The sequence below is a fragment of the Mauremys mutica genome, chromosome 1 (genome assembly GCF_020497125.1).
Source record: "Mauremys mutica isolate MM-2020 ecotype Southern chromosome 1, ASM2049712v1, whole genome shotgun sequence".
Classification (NCBI taxonomy): domain Eukaryota; kingdom Metazoa; phylum Chordata; order Testudines; family Geoemydidae; genus Mauremys; species Mauremys mutica.
Window position 1 is genome coordinate 23,157,842 of NC_059072.1, and position 15,164 is coordinate 23,173,005.

Below are 15,164 nucleotides of genomic sequence, written 5' to 3' on the forward strand. Positions count from 1 at the left end.
ACAAATGCTTTCTATTACCGAGGCATATACAAAATGATGAAAAGTTCTATTACTCATTCTGGTCAAGGAACACAATTACCATTGAATGCAAAGTCTTAGAAGAGGCCACAGTCTTTCAGATTATTTTTTATGATGACGTCAGTTACCGCATCAAAAACAAACTGCACATTCTTGGTATCTGTGGCACATGTGAAGTGAGTATAGATTTCCTTTGTGTCCTTTCTCTTGTTCAGATCTTCAAATTGACACTGGATGTATGCAGCTGCCTCTTCATAAGTGTTGGATCCTGAAGAAAGGGAAAAAGTTGATCAATAAATACTAAATTTCAGACTAAGGGCTTGTCAAACCCACAATAAGTGTAGACACACGGTGACCGATGCATTGGCGGTCGATTTAGCGGGTCTAATGAAGACCCTCTAAATTGACCATCTATCGCTCTCCCGTCGACTCCTGTACTCCACCTGAACGGAGACCCGTAAGGGGAGTCAATGGGAAAGCGTCTCCAGTCAACATCGCATAGTGTGGACCCCGCGGTAAGTAGATTTAATACGTCGACTTCAGCTATGTTATTCATGTAGCTGAAGCTGAGTAGCTTAGATCGATTTCCCCTTGTAGTGTAGACAAGGCCTAAGCAGCAATGAATACTATACACTTTGAAGGAAGCCATGAACTATTTTTTTTAAAACTGCTGGACAGTTTCTTTAAAAATGGAAGAATTGTATGCAGTTTTAAGTAACCTCACAACTACTGTTTTAAGTTAGAGTATAAAACTTGCTGGTGGTAAAACATGCTGGATTATTAATTATAAAGGCTATGGACTCAATTCAACTCCCACTTATTTGGAAATTTTACCCTTGACTTCGATGGGAGGTCGATCAGGTTATTAAAGAGCTATAACTGCTCTGCAAATAGAAATGATGTTTTGTTTCCATGGAATTGTTAGTTCATGTTTTCAGATTAAACACTAAGGAAAATAAATACTGAGGGAAGCAACAACCAAAAAAACCAACCTTCCCCCATTCCATTTCTTTTTGTTTACACTCACTTTTCTTTTTCATGGTGCTTTCTTCCATCTCCACCTGCCTAAATTTATATTTGGCCTATTCTCTCTTTTCTCCCAGTTTTAATTATATTTTTTCAAGTAAGTATTCTCTGCACAACAGAATGATAGATTTCCACTACCTATCAGTAGATTTATATAATTATATGACATTCTAAATACAGACCACTGCTGAATTACATCATCCTCTCTTCCTAAAGAATTCTTGCATACCATGTTTTTCCTTCCAATGTGTTTAAGAAAACCTAAATGCCCTAAACCTCTTTAGGAGAAAATCCTATGATTGTAAAGGTTTTGGAGCAAAATGGAGTACAGGAAGAGCCTAAGCAGAATAAATTGGAAAGTATCTCACCACGAAGAACATTTAAACACTTTAAATACTGAACAATGAACCAAATATTTGTGTGGATTCTCCCCCAGTGCTTCCAAACATTCCATGTACTTGAAAAGATGTTTGATATCAGCTTTCAATAAACCATGAATGTAACAATACTTTTGATTACAGTTAAATATTTTAAATTCTTGTTTAATGTTAGTAATTGGCCAACTATGCTCTCAAACCACCACCTTACAATACATCTATGTTGGAAAGACTATCAGAGTTGCCATTTTGTAAGCTGTTACAAGTTTGGGACAGTTTTCTCCCCTTATATGTACAGTTTTTCATATCTTTGAGCTGTAGTTAACTATATTTTGGAATATTTTTAGACCTGGTTGTGATTTTTCAGGCTGTCAATGCTCGCAGCCCAGAGATAGTGAGTACTGGTCTAACAGGAGCATTCCTGCTCTACAATGAGCAGTTATAAATTCTCTTAGCCTTACTCACATTCATTGTTCTACTGACTCAGCTGGGACTACTCAGGTAAGTAAAGAAAGCAGGATTTGGCACATACTTTAAAGTGACTAAAAGTGGCATAGTGAAGTTTCATGATTTTGTTACTCAACTTCCATATGAAATTGGCTCCGTTTACAACTAAAAAACTATCTCCCCAAACTGCTAGCTACAGACACAAGTTTGATTCTAGATTAAACTGTTTCTTACTGGCTCATGCATCATAAAACCAGTAATAAAATTCCATAACAGGAAGTGACTTGACTTCCCAGGTAACTAGCAGAATACCTGCATATTCAGGGTAGCAAATAGTGAGGGGACTCCTTTTGATTTTTTCTTCAAAGAGATCCTTCTTGTTTAGGAAAAGAATAATAGACGTGTCTGTAAACCATTTATTGTTGCAGATGCTGTCAAACAATTTCATGCTTTCATGCATCCGATTCTGCAATTGAAAAGAAGATACTTCAGCCTACCCTCCATTATCCTTTTCAATAGTAATGAAATCAGGAAACATATACCTGTTTGATACAGTGAAACTCTACCAATGGAGTAATAATATACAAAAAGACTTTTACAGGAGATTTTGAATCCCAGAACCCCACTCCAGTGCTGTATGAAATGGAGAACAAAATAATCAAAGCACGATTTCCTATAATAATTTTGGCAGCGTTCAGGTGAGAAAATACTTTATTTTTTCATTTACTTATGACTGTAATTTTGAATATTGAATGTCTAACAATTGCACAGTTTAGTGTCTCTCTTCCGTACATAACTGCAAACGTTATAAAGAAAAGGCATTCCATGGAAGACAGTGACCTTTAAGTGGAAATTGATTACTGTATAACTCCTCTTAAAGAAGTCAGAAAATCAAATATGGCAGCCCTGCCAGATAATCAAGTACTCCAGTGATACCAGGAGATCAAATGAAAAAGTGCTTTACTCACAAACATTTTCCAGTCATGCATATAGCCTCTGCCATGCTTTTAACTGTTTACACTAGTAGACTACCACCCACCCAGGACACAATTTGCCTAGGCTTGATTTGAAGCCTACTTCCTTACCTCCCAAATTACAGTCTACAGGAGAGTCAGCACCAAAGTAGTACTTTACTTATTAAGCCAGCTAGAGAGCAACACAGACTAGGATCACTCTTGTCAGCTCCATGAATAAAGAGTGGTGCTAGTTTGTGTCTGCTTTCGCTAGGGGAGTCTGATCCTGAAAGAAGAGTTGCTGGAAAGAAAAACCAAAGAAACGAAGACACAGATAGAGGAGACCAGCAAATGCAGGGAAAATTATCAGAGAAAGAGACCTATAGAAAGGAAGATTGAAGGACTGGACACTAGGTAAAAAAGAAAGAAAGAAAACACAAAGTGGTGGTCTAAATAAGCCATACGGTTTTCCACTAAAAATTGTCTGAATCACCAAAATTTATCTTATTAACCCCCTACTATGCAATTTAAAACAAGTGTTCACCTCTGTTACCTAATTTAAAAATAGAATGTCTTTTGGAACATGGAAAAGAGCTACGTGTAAACAAAAGTATCCAGTAAGAAAGTGATATTCAAAGAGATGGCATTTTCTTCTCCATTTCTACTGTCCACTGGGACACTTTCAAGTGGAAATTACTTCCTTGTGAAAACAGAGGATATACACACTTTTCATAAAGGGATTAACTTCTTTCAAAATCATTTAATTTTTATTTCCTCTTCTCCCCCTTCCTTCAAGATTAGTTTACTTGCCATTTCCTCATCTTCTGCTAGGACCAAGTCATAATCACTGAGCGCTACACAAAAGATTATTGCTGTAACTCCCTCAAAGCAATGAATCCATTTCTTCCGCTCTGATCTCTGGCCTCCCACATCAAACATTCTGCAAAATAGAAAAATAAGATAGCGTTAAAATTCCAGCCTTCTGAATACTATACATAAAATTAAAGAGCAGACTGTACTAGTCTGATCACACAATTTTATGGTGGAAGGGTATTAAAGTTTTAGAGTAATAGCTTAGTGTTGAAAATTAATTTTAATAAAGCCTTAAAAATCTCTTCAATACAATAATTTGCATTACTTTCTAGCAAAAATTACTTTGAAACTAAAGCAAATAAAATGCTCTGCAGAAGTAAACATGATCTGAACTACACAGTTTCTCTGCAACTGTTTATGGCTGCAAGATGTCAAAACACACTGCAAAATATGCACCTGGATATAGTTTTATTATACATATACACGGTTTATCACTCAAACTATAATTTTTCTAAACTTTCAGCTTTTCAAATTCAGCCTAGAAATCATGTTGGGTTTCGACTCGTGCACAGCCATACAGCTGGGGTTTGGCAAACACGTCAGTTGCTAATGTTTAAAACAGAAAAATCCAGTTCTCTTTCCTATAGCTGATCAGGTTGATCTTTAAAGAACTCTAATATATAAGCTGAGGTAAGCATTTCAGTACCCAAGAGATGTTTGAGATGATTTAGTCAGCGTGGATTCCTCTATTGGTGGGCATGCACCTTATGGGTGGTGAGATCTGAGTTTTTGAATAGGGCCTCCTGATACCACTGTACAAGGGATAAAGGGCAAAGTGGCCACAACTCTCCCTCAGTTTCCTCACAATTCAAAGCTTGTGTTAGCTGAGGACTCCTAAAAGCAATCTGAAGTTGCAGCTCAGGCTGGATCTTGGGCTCTGAAGCCTAGAGTGGAGAGGACTTCAAAGCCCAAGCTGCAACTTCAAAGCGCTATCTAAATAGCTATTTTTAGACCACTAGTGCAAGCCCCATTACCTAAGTCTATTGATCTAGTATGGAAGGCTCTGGATGCCGTGGACTGTGTAAACATGCTCTACAGCAGAGGTTCTCAACCTTTTTCTTGCTGAGACACCCCCAACATGCTATAAAAACTCCACAGCCCACCTGTGCCACAATATCTGGTTTTCTGCATATAAAAGCCAGGGCCAGCATTAGAGGGTAGCAAGCAGGGCAACTGCCTGGGGCTCCATGCCACAGGGGCCCCCACAAAGCCACATTGCTCAGGCTTCAGCTTCAGCCCCGGGTGGCAGGGCTCAGGGACCTGGGCTTCAGCCCGATGCGGTGGGGCTTCAGCTTTTTGCCCTGGGCCCCAGTGAGTCTAATGCTGGCCCTTCTTGGAGGGCCCCAACAAACCTGCTCGTGGCCCCCTAGGGAGCCCAGGGTCCCATGGTTAAGAGCCACTGCTCTAAAGGTCCTGAAAGTATTCAACACTGCAATTTAAATATTCATCATTACAATTTAATCTTTACTTTGGAAACTGTCTTTGCCATGTTTGATATACATGCAGTTATTTGCACCAAAACAAAGCTTCACAATCAAGTTTGCTGAGAAATTATAAAAGACCTATCAAAAACTGCATAGAAAGAAAATTGATTTGCTGTATTTCTGCAAAATTAAAATTTAAGGTTTTAAACAGATACGATAAGTAAAATCCAAAAAGAACCAGCTTAACTTCTGAGAGACAGCTTATCAAAATGGGATAAAAAACTTGTTGCTACTATTTTAGATTTATTCAATGCTCAGAAGCATGTTAGGAGCTTTACAGACAACGAAGAAATGTTGCCCTACCTCAGAGAACTTTTTTTTAAATATAGACATGATAAAACCAGGAGGGATAGAAGGATAAAGTGTACAATAAGCTAGAAGTCTACAATGTTATGTGGTTATTTTAATTATTTATGAACCCTGATGTATTAAAATATGTCTCTCTTCAAAACTTGGCCCTGTCCATTTGCATCTAAAAAAATTCTGCTCAGAAGCAAGTTATTTTTACTGATTCCTCACGTCTATAAATCCACTACTGCTTGCTTTAAAAAACAAAAAACAACAACTAAAATCCTAATGACTTCCCGCACTCCTGTTTAACTATTACAGTTTAACCCTTGTGATGCTCTGCCCACAAACTCTAAATATTATGGAGTTCTAGCTTTTTTTTAAAAAGGAAGCAATCAGGCAACCAACTAGCTGGATGACACACTTATATGCAAAGTAAAGGTCAAGAAAAGAAAAAACAAGTTAAAAAATCTACAAAAAGTATGAGTAAGTAATCTAACAAGATGTCAGAAATTTGACAGCCAGATCTTCAGCTTCCTGAGGAACAAACAGAACTGATAACTAGGGGTCAATAACTCACAATTTGTACTATTGTCACTCCCAGGGGTTTCAAATTCCCTGGCTTTGCTAATCACTCTACACCTGAGGCTAGATATTCAATAGTGTGGCTTTTTTAATTTTACCTCTGGAAAAGTAAATTTCACAAAGAATTCGGGAGACAGAGGGGAGAGGATTCATTTCCATCTGCCGCAACAGCTACATTTTTCATGGTTGAACAAAAATAATTCAATATACTTAAAACCTTCTAAAGTACAGAAAATGAAATAAATTTCCAATATAGTAAAAAGTCTTAAAACTTGGATTTGTCAAATCATAGAATCTCAGGGTTGGAAGGGACCTCAGGAGGTCATCTAGTCCAACCACTTGCTCAAAGCAGGACCAAACCCAACTAAATCATACCATGCATTTCTATCAATATAAATACTGAAGGGTTTTTTTTGTTTGTTTTTTTAAAGTGGGAACAGACAACGGATTAGATATTTAGAACAGAATTGCAGCTGGTGCACAAGAATCACAATTACCTAGTAAATGTATTTTTGTAACAAATGCTACTCTATAGTGAATCAATACTACTAAATTTGTTGCTCTTCTCATACAAGCCAATCCAGTGTACATAAAGCAAGAAAAACACTTCTCTCCAGTTCCAAAACAACTTATAAGCTTAAAGCAGACTGAAAGAACTAATCTATGATTTCTTTTTCAAAGTCCAAAAATGGAAACTAAATAGAACATACTATTTTAAGAGGAAAGTCAATTTAAAAAACAACCCCCCACACTTCTGCCAACATATTGTATTTACTATTGCTTCAATTAATACCTAAGATCACACAGCAGATTTATTTATTTCATTACACTTTATTGTGTGCCTTTGACGGTAGTCTAGTCAGTTTGCAGAGTCAGGTAGCTAGTCATATTTCCCCCTTGTTTGTGTGAGCTTTTCATATAGCAACAGAGGAGAGAAACACTTAAAAAAAGTGTGACTGTAAAACCACAAGAGTTTACAGGCTGGAATTAGGGACAAGGTTAGTAATCTACTTGTAAAACAAAATCTAAACTATTTAAAAAATGTAAGTTAAAATTGATCTAAAAACTCTCCCACAGACTTTAAATGAAAAGTTACAATGCTTTGTTAAGCCATCCAATTAATAAGATTTGCATGTGACCTTAGCAAAGTCGCAAACATCCAGACCAATTCAAAAATGATGTTCAAGGTCTATTTCTACCTTCAGATACACATAGAATAACTTCCATTGAATTCAGGGAAGTTGCAATAATTTATCCAAGGACAAAATTGTTAGTGATAGGTCACTAATAAACAGCATCCTCATTTTCAAAAGACTGGCTGGCCTAACAAGGATTAAAAAAATGTTTGTCAGGTGCAGCTAGACTCCATTCTGGATTTGACCATTTCTTTCCACCCACATTTACACTGGAAGGAAGCCACATATTCCTACTAAGGTACATTTGTATGTCAGCAAGAAGTGAGGCAGATGGAGCAGCCAAAGTGCCTATTTATTTGTGTTACCATAGGAGCCTTAGTGCAGCAAAAGCAGCCAGTTTCTTCAAAGAGCAGCAGAAGCTTCGCAAGACCTGGGGTTGGGAAGAGAAAAAGGAGGGGGGAGGGGGAAAAAGGTATATTTGGCTCTTCCCTCAATCCACCTAAAGAATATGGGAGGGAAAAGGAAAGAAGGGAAAGAGAAACACATCAAACACCTCAAAGCCAGGTGAGAAAATTGAAGGGGCATCTGTGTCCCCTCATAAGAACAGATTCATTAAAGCAAGAAGTGATTATTTAACCATCTAATCTGACCAAGCCAAGAATTTCATCCAGAAATTCCTCCACGTCAATACCCTGTGTTTGAGCTGAAGTATCTTATTTTACAAAGACATCTAGTTTTGACTTAAGACTTCAGGTAATGGAGAAGCCACAACCTTTGATAAGCTGTTCTAATAGTTAAGTACCCAAACTTAAAGAGGTGTGGTTTATCTCTAGCCTGAATTAATCTATTTTAGGCCTCTGGTCTCGTCTGCTAGAATAAAGAGCCCTTTACAGGTACTAATGAGTGATCAAGTCACCTCTTAACCTGCCCTTTGATAAATTAAATAGATTTGAGGGCTTGGCTACACTTGAGAGTTGCAGCGCTGGTGGAGGCTTTCCAGCGCTGCAACTCAGTAACTGTCCACACCTGCAAGGCACATCCAGCGCTGCAACTCCCTGGCTGCAGCGCTGGCTGAACACCTGGTCTGCTTGGGGTGTAGCGAGTGCAGCGCTGGTGATCCAGCGCTGCTCATCAAGTGTGGACACACACCAGCGCTGTTATTGGCCTCCAGGATATTAGCAGATATCCCAGAATGCTTTTAACTAAATTACTCTCTTTGTTTTGTTATGCAGCCTCTCTTTGTTTTGTTGTGAACTCGGAGCTCCGGTGCTCCGGGAGCTGCTTATCTAAAAAACAAACACAGCTCCTGTTTGCTGTGATCAATCTGTACCTGACTGTGAACAATCAAATGAGATAACCCCTGTGAATGAGGCAGGCAGGGAGTGAGTCTTTGCTTGACAGAGAAACAGAGGGGAGAAAGGGAGTCCTTTGGATGCAGGCTGTTTGCAGTGAAGAGTAAGGGGTCGGGAACATTTTCTGATTTTGCAAGGAAGGAAGCTAACACACAGTGTTGGCTCCAAAAATCCACTCTCTCTCTCCCCCGCACACTACACCCCCCCCCTCTTTTGAAAAGCACGTTGCTGCCACTTGAACGCTGGGATAACTGCCCATAATGCATCACTCCCAACAGTGCTGCAAATGCTGCAAATGTGGCCACACACCAGCGCTGGTAGCTGTGAGTGTGGCCACACACCAGCGCTGTTCCTACACAGCTGGATGACCAGCGCTGTAAACTCCCAGCGCTGCAACTCTCAAGTGTAGCCAAGCCTTGAGCTTCCTAAATCTTTCACTGAATGGTGAGTTTTCCAGACCTTGACTCATTTTTGCAGCTCTTTTCTGAACCCTTTCCAATTTAACATCCTTTTTAAAGTGTGGACACCAGAACTGGACACACATTCCAATAATGATTTCACCAATGCTGTTTAGCGGTAATACTACCTCTCTATTCCTGCTCAATGTTTCCCAGCTTATACATCTAGTTACCCACCATGGCCCTTAAATACTCTTCAGAATCACTGCTTTTGAGGATACAGTTTGCCATAGGGGTAAGATCCAGGCTCTGGTCTGACATTCTCTCAGCTTTCATGCAGGTCACTAACTGGCATGGGCTTGTGGCACGCCACGCACTGTTTGAAGCCGTGGGACTGAGGCATGTGCCAGTGTCCCAGGAGGACTAGTCCTGCAGGGCAGGAACCTACTAAGGGCTTGTCTACACTGGCAGTTAACAATGCTGCAACTTTATCACTAAGGGGTGTGAAAAAACATCCATGAGTGCAGCAAGTTGCAGCACTATAACGCGCCAGTGTAAACAGTGCCCCAAGTGCTGGAAGCCACACTCCCAGCACTGGGAGTTACGCCCCTTGTGGAGGTGGCTTTTTTAGAGCGCTGGGAGAGCTCTCTCCCAGTGCTGTGCCATGACCACACAAGACACATTAAAGCGCTGCCACAGCAGTGCTTTAGCGTTGCCAGTGTAGGCTAGCCCTAAGTGATCTAACTACTTGTTAGATTATTCTAATCCTAACTATTTACATGCCATTTAAAAATCTATTTACAGGATAAAGAAAACCACTCAGGAGAATCACTTGCAAAGCAAGAGAAACAGTGTTCCAGCAACCATCACAGTCGGTAAGAAGGAATTGAAGGGCATCACATACCTATATACTGCAGTATGAAGGTGCCACTCCAGGGGGCACCAGAGTCAAGCCGATGGATACCACTAGGGGAAAAACTTCTGGTGATGGGGCAATCACACCTACATTGGAATAGACATGAGCAAGCACTCGAAGAACTCCAGTTACTATACGGTAAGTAACCTTCATTTCTTCTTTGAGTGCTGGTCCCTATGAGTATTTGCAATGGGTGACTTCCTGTGATGCTTCCCAGGGTACCCAGGGTTGTGAGGCACCTTGCTACCACCTGCCCTTAGTGTGAGGAAACCCTGTCTGTGCCTGCCAGAGTCAGTTCCCCAACTGTACTGATCTAGGCAACACACACACTCCTCTCTAGATCTACGTAGAAACTATTCTCTCTCTACAGGTTAGCCAAAGGCACACACCAACCCCCAAACGTCTCCCCAGAGTGTGCAGCCCATTCCACTGGACACTCACAATATTCACAGATCTGCTGCTTCCAAAGAAACAGTATTGCCCCCAGCTTACAGATGCACCTCAGATCATCTCTGTGCTTAACCTTTAGATATGTTTACAGAACATTCAAATAAAAGTTTATTTAACAAAGAATAGCGATTCAAGTGATAGCAAATAGAAATATTGGAAACACGGTTCTATACAAAATAAAATAACGTACATTTTAGAGCCTAGAGTTAATTAACAAAACAGTCTCATGTTTAGCAGAGTAGTACTTAGCAGTGCTTTACCTGATACCTCTTTTCATGAGGCACAACACTGTCAGCTTGATGGGGTCTAAATTAGCTGTTACCACTCAAGAAACAGATCCTGGAGTCATTGTGGATAGTTCTCTGAAAACATCCACTCAACGTGCAGTGGCAGTCAAAAAGGTGAACGGAATGTTGGGAATCATTAAGAAAGGGATAGAAATAAGAAAATATATTGCCTCTATATAAGTCCATGGTACGCCCACATCTTAAACACCGTATGCAGATGTGGTCGCCCCATTTCAAAAAAGATATATTGGAATTGGAAAAGGTTCAGAAAAGGACAACAAAAATGCGGTATGGAACGGCTTCCATATGAGGAGAGATTAATAAGACTGGGACTTTTCAGCTTGAAAGAGAGACGACAGGGGGGATATGACAGAGGTCTATAAAATCATGACTGGTGTGGAGAAAGTAAATAAGGAGGCGTTATTTACTCGGTCTCATAACACAAGAACTAGGGGTCACCAAGTGAAATTAATAGGCAGCAGGTTTAAAACAAACAAAAGGAAGTATTTTTCTTTCATACAACGCACAGTCAACCTGTGGAACTCCTTGCCAGAGGATGTTGTGAAGGCCAGGACTATAACAGGGTTCAAAAAAGAACCAGATAAATTCATGGAGGATAGGTCCATCAGTGGCTATTAGCCAGGATGGGCAGGGATAGTGTCCCTAGCCTCTGTTTGCCAGAAACTGGGAATGGGAGACAGTGGATGGATCACTTGATGATTACCTGTTCTGTTTACTCCCTCTGGGGCACCTGGCATTGGCCACTGTTGGAAGACGGAACACTTGGCTAGATGGACCTTTGGTCTGACCCAGTATGGCCTTATGTTAGCTTGCCTCCTCAGTGAAGGATCCATCCTTAGAGGCAGGGGCGACTCTATGTATTTTGTCGCCCCAAGCACGGCAGTCAGGCGGAATGCCTGCGGGAGGTCTGCTGGTCCCGCGCCTTCGGCGTACCCGCCACCGAATTGCCACCGAAACTGCGGGACCGGTGGACCTCCCTCAGAAATGCCGCTGAAGGCAGCCTGACTGCCGCCCTCACGGCAACTAGCAGGCTGCCCCCCACGGCTTGCCGCCCCAGGCACACACTTGGTGCGCTGGTGCCTGGAGCTGCCCCTAAGGCCTGGCTTGACAAAGCCCAGGCTGGGATGATTTAGTTGGGGGTGGTCCTGCTTTGAGCAGGGGGTTGGACTAGATGACCTCCTGAGGTCTCTTCCAACCCTAATCTTTTATGATTCTATGAGCCAGAGTGTCTCCTGGTACCCCTAGATACAAATATCAAGACAATCATTTATCCTCATTCATAAACAGGACATCCCCTGCTTACTGTTTCTTCTTGGGTTTCCTCTTATTGATTTCACAATCTCTTGATTATGCAAACAGGCATACACTGTGAGGCAGAGAATACCTAATACACATATGACCAGACAGGGAGATAAGCATCTGTTACCACCTGTCTGAAAAAAAGTGTTACTAACCTTTCTGGAACTACTGTTCTTTGAGATGTGTTGCACTTGCCCATTCTGCATTAGGTGTGTGTGTGTGCTGTGAAGTCACCAGAAATTTTTCCCTCAGTGATCCCCACTGAGTCAGCTCTAGTGTTCTCTGGTGTTGCGTGCTCATGTGCCGGTATAAGGGGCCCAGCCAACCCTGCACCCTCTCAGTTCCTTTTTTGCCAACCAACTCTGACAGAGGGTCAGGGGGTCGTGGAATGGACATAAAATCATAGAAAATTAGGGTTGGAAGCGATCTCAGGAGGTCAACCCCCTGCTCAAAGGAGGACCATATGTAACATCTCTAAGAGCAAGTTATGGAAAAGTTAGGAACTGTTTTTCTTCAAGTGCTTGCATATGTCCATTCCACGTTAGGTGACTCCCAAGCAGTACCATAGGAGGTGGGACCAGAGTTCATGGACACGCTGACCGCAACACAGCTCAACCAAACCTGGAGTCATCTCTAGCTTGCTGAGTGATGGCATAGTGGCAAGAAAACATATGTACCAATGACCAAGTCACCGTTCTGCAGATGTCCTGGATCGGCACCTGGGCCAAGAATGCTGCTGAGGAAGCTTGCGTCCTTTTAGAATGGGCCGTCACTATAGCCAATGGTGGAAACTCTGCCTGCTCGTAGCATGGGTGAACGCATGATGTGATCAAGGATGAGATCCTCTGAGCCAAAATAGGAAGGCCTTTCATCCTGTCCGCTACTGCCACGAAGAGCTGTGTGGATCTACGGAACTTTTTGTCCTCTCAATGTAGAATGCCAGGGTACATCTAACGTCCGGTGTGCAGAGACGTTGCTCCTCCCTGTTCATGTGCAGTTTTGGGAAGAAAACTAGCAGAAAAGTAGCCTGATTACAGTGAAATTGCGAAACCACCTTTGGGAGGAATGCAGGGTGAGGGCAAAGCTGTCCCTTGTCCTTAAAGACGACTGTACAGGGCCCTGATCTCCTGGCTAAAGGGATAGCCACCAAAAAGGCCACCTTCCAGGAAAAGTTTGAAAAGGGGCATGTTGCCAGCAGCTTGAACAGGAGGCCCATGAGTTTTGACAAGACCAAGTTCAGGACCCACAGGAGATTGGGCTCCCAAATCTGAAGGTATAGTCTTTCCAGGCTCTTGAGAAAATGAACAGTCATCTCAAGTGAGAAAACTGATCTGCCATCCACCAGGGTGTGGAATACAGAAATCGCTGCCAGGTGCACTTTAACTGATGAAATTGCCAGACCTTGCTGTTTCAGATGTAACAAATACTCCAGAATAGCCTGCAGAGATGACCACGTGGGCGAGAGACCTTGCTGGGAAGAGCAAATGGAAAAACGCTTCCATTTGGCGAGATATGTAACTCTGGTAGAGAGCTTCCTGCTACCTAGCAGAATCTGGCAGACTTGCTCCAAACAGGCCAGGATTTAGCCATAGAGCTTCCAAGCTCCACCTGAGGTTTGGGTGGAGCATTCGACTGTGGTCCTGCTGTATCAGGTCTGGGAGGAGAGAGCGGCATCAGAGTCGCTACTAAAAGGCCCAAAAGCATGGTGAACCAGTGTTCGCAGGGCTAGGCTGGGGCTACAAGAATGACCCGCTCTCTGTCTTGCTTGATCTTCAGTAGGACCTTGTGCACTAGAAGAATGGGAGGGGGGGGGAAGGCATAGAATAAGTGTCCAGTCCAAGAGAGCAGGAAAGCGTCCATGAGTGAACCCTGGCTGTGGCCTCACAGGAAGCAGAATGGGTGACATTTCCTATTCTGCCTGGTTGAAAACAGGTCTACCTGGGGAGTCCCCCACTGATGGAAAATGATCTTTACTAGGTCAGAGCAAAAGGGACCACTCATGGTGATCTGCCAACTTGTTCCTGGCTCTCAGAAGGTGAGAAGCTTTGAGATGGATTGCGTGTGTTATGCAGAACTCCCACAAGCAATTAGTTTCCTGACATTGGGGGGTGGGGCGGGGTGAGCTCCTCCCTGCTTGTTGAGGTTGAACATGGCTTCCATACAGTCAGTGAGCACTAGCACATTCTTGTTCATGATGTGGGACAACACCTGACAGTCAGGCAGACTGCTCTTAGCACCAACATTTGTATGTAGGAAAGCTCCTCCTGGAACCACAAGCCCTGCATCCTGAGGTGCCCTAGGTGAGACCCCCATCCTAGATCCAACAGAGAATCCCTCCACCAGTCGAGGGAGGCAAGGACCGGGCAGGAACCGTGAGCAGTGAGTCCAAGTGATGGCAACTCAGTGAGTACACCGAGGCTAGTCAAACTTGAAGGGGTCTGAGGCATCGCCTCGCATGCTGCACTACGTATGTGCACGTGGCCATGCGGCTAACTATTAATGACACCACTGTTTGAAAGTGGGCTTCTGGGAGGAAAGCCATGTCCTGTGAGAAATCAAGCATTGCTCTGTGATAAATTCTATCCTCTGTACAGGCCTAGCACCTGAAAGGTCGACTGTATGGCCTGGGCCTGGGCCTGGGACCAGCCAGTCATTGAGGTTCAGGTAGACTTGTAGCCCTCTTTTTTTCAGGAAGGCCAACACTACTGCCATACATTTAGTGAAAACCTCAGGGATGCCAAAAGGCTGAACAGGAGAACTATAAATTGGTATTGAGTCTGGTTTACCATGAACCTGAGAAACCTTCTGTGGACATGGAAAATCAAGATGTGGAAATAAGCATCTCTCAAGTCGAGGATGGTGTACTAGTCCCCCAGATCCAAGGAATTAGATAATGGAGGTCAGGGAGACCAGGTGGAACTTCAGCTTTTTGAGGTAGCCGCTAAGACGGCGCAGGTCTAAAATGAGTCGGAGACCCTCCTTGGCCTTTGGAATTAGGAAATACTGGAGTAAAACCCTTTCCCTCTTAAGTCACGAAGAACCTCTCTGGCTTCCACTCAGAGGAAGGCTTGCATCTCCTGAGCCAGAAGTTGCTCATGAGAAGGAAAGCATGTGGGAGGTATTGGTAGAAATAAATATAAGCATATAACCCCTTTCCACAGAGCTCAGCACACAGTGGTCCGAGGTGATAAGAGACCATGCCATGTTGAAGGGGGGCAGGTGGTCCAAAAACTAAAGGTGGACATGATCTAGTG

At 42.6% G+C, this 15,164-nt stretch overlaps 1 protein-coding gene across 1 annotated transcript in view; it reads right to left on the reverse strand.

Moving 5' to 3' along the window:
* The window catches only part of GNAI1 (G protein subunit alpha i1), a 59,818-nt gene that overhangs the window by 2,047 nt on the left and 42,607 nt on the right, over window positions 1-15,164 (reverse strand). The window contains exons 6-8 of the mRNA XM_044983010.1: window positions 3,632-3,761; window positions 2,181-2,334; window positions 80-286 (exon numbers count right to left, since the gene is read on the reverse strand). Of these exons, the coding sequence (XP_044838945.1) occupies window positions 96-286; window positions 2,181-2,334; window positions 3,632-3,761 (475 nt within the window). The 3' untranslated portion in view covers window positions 80-95. The remainder of the gene's footprint in view (window positions 1-79; window positions 287-2,180; window positions 2,335-3,631; window positions 3,762-15,164) is intronic.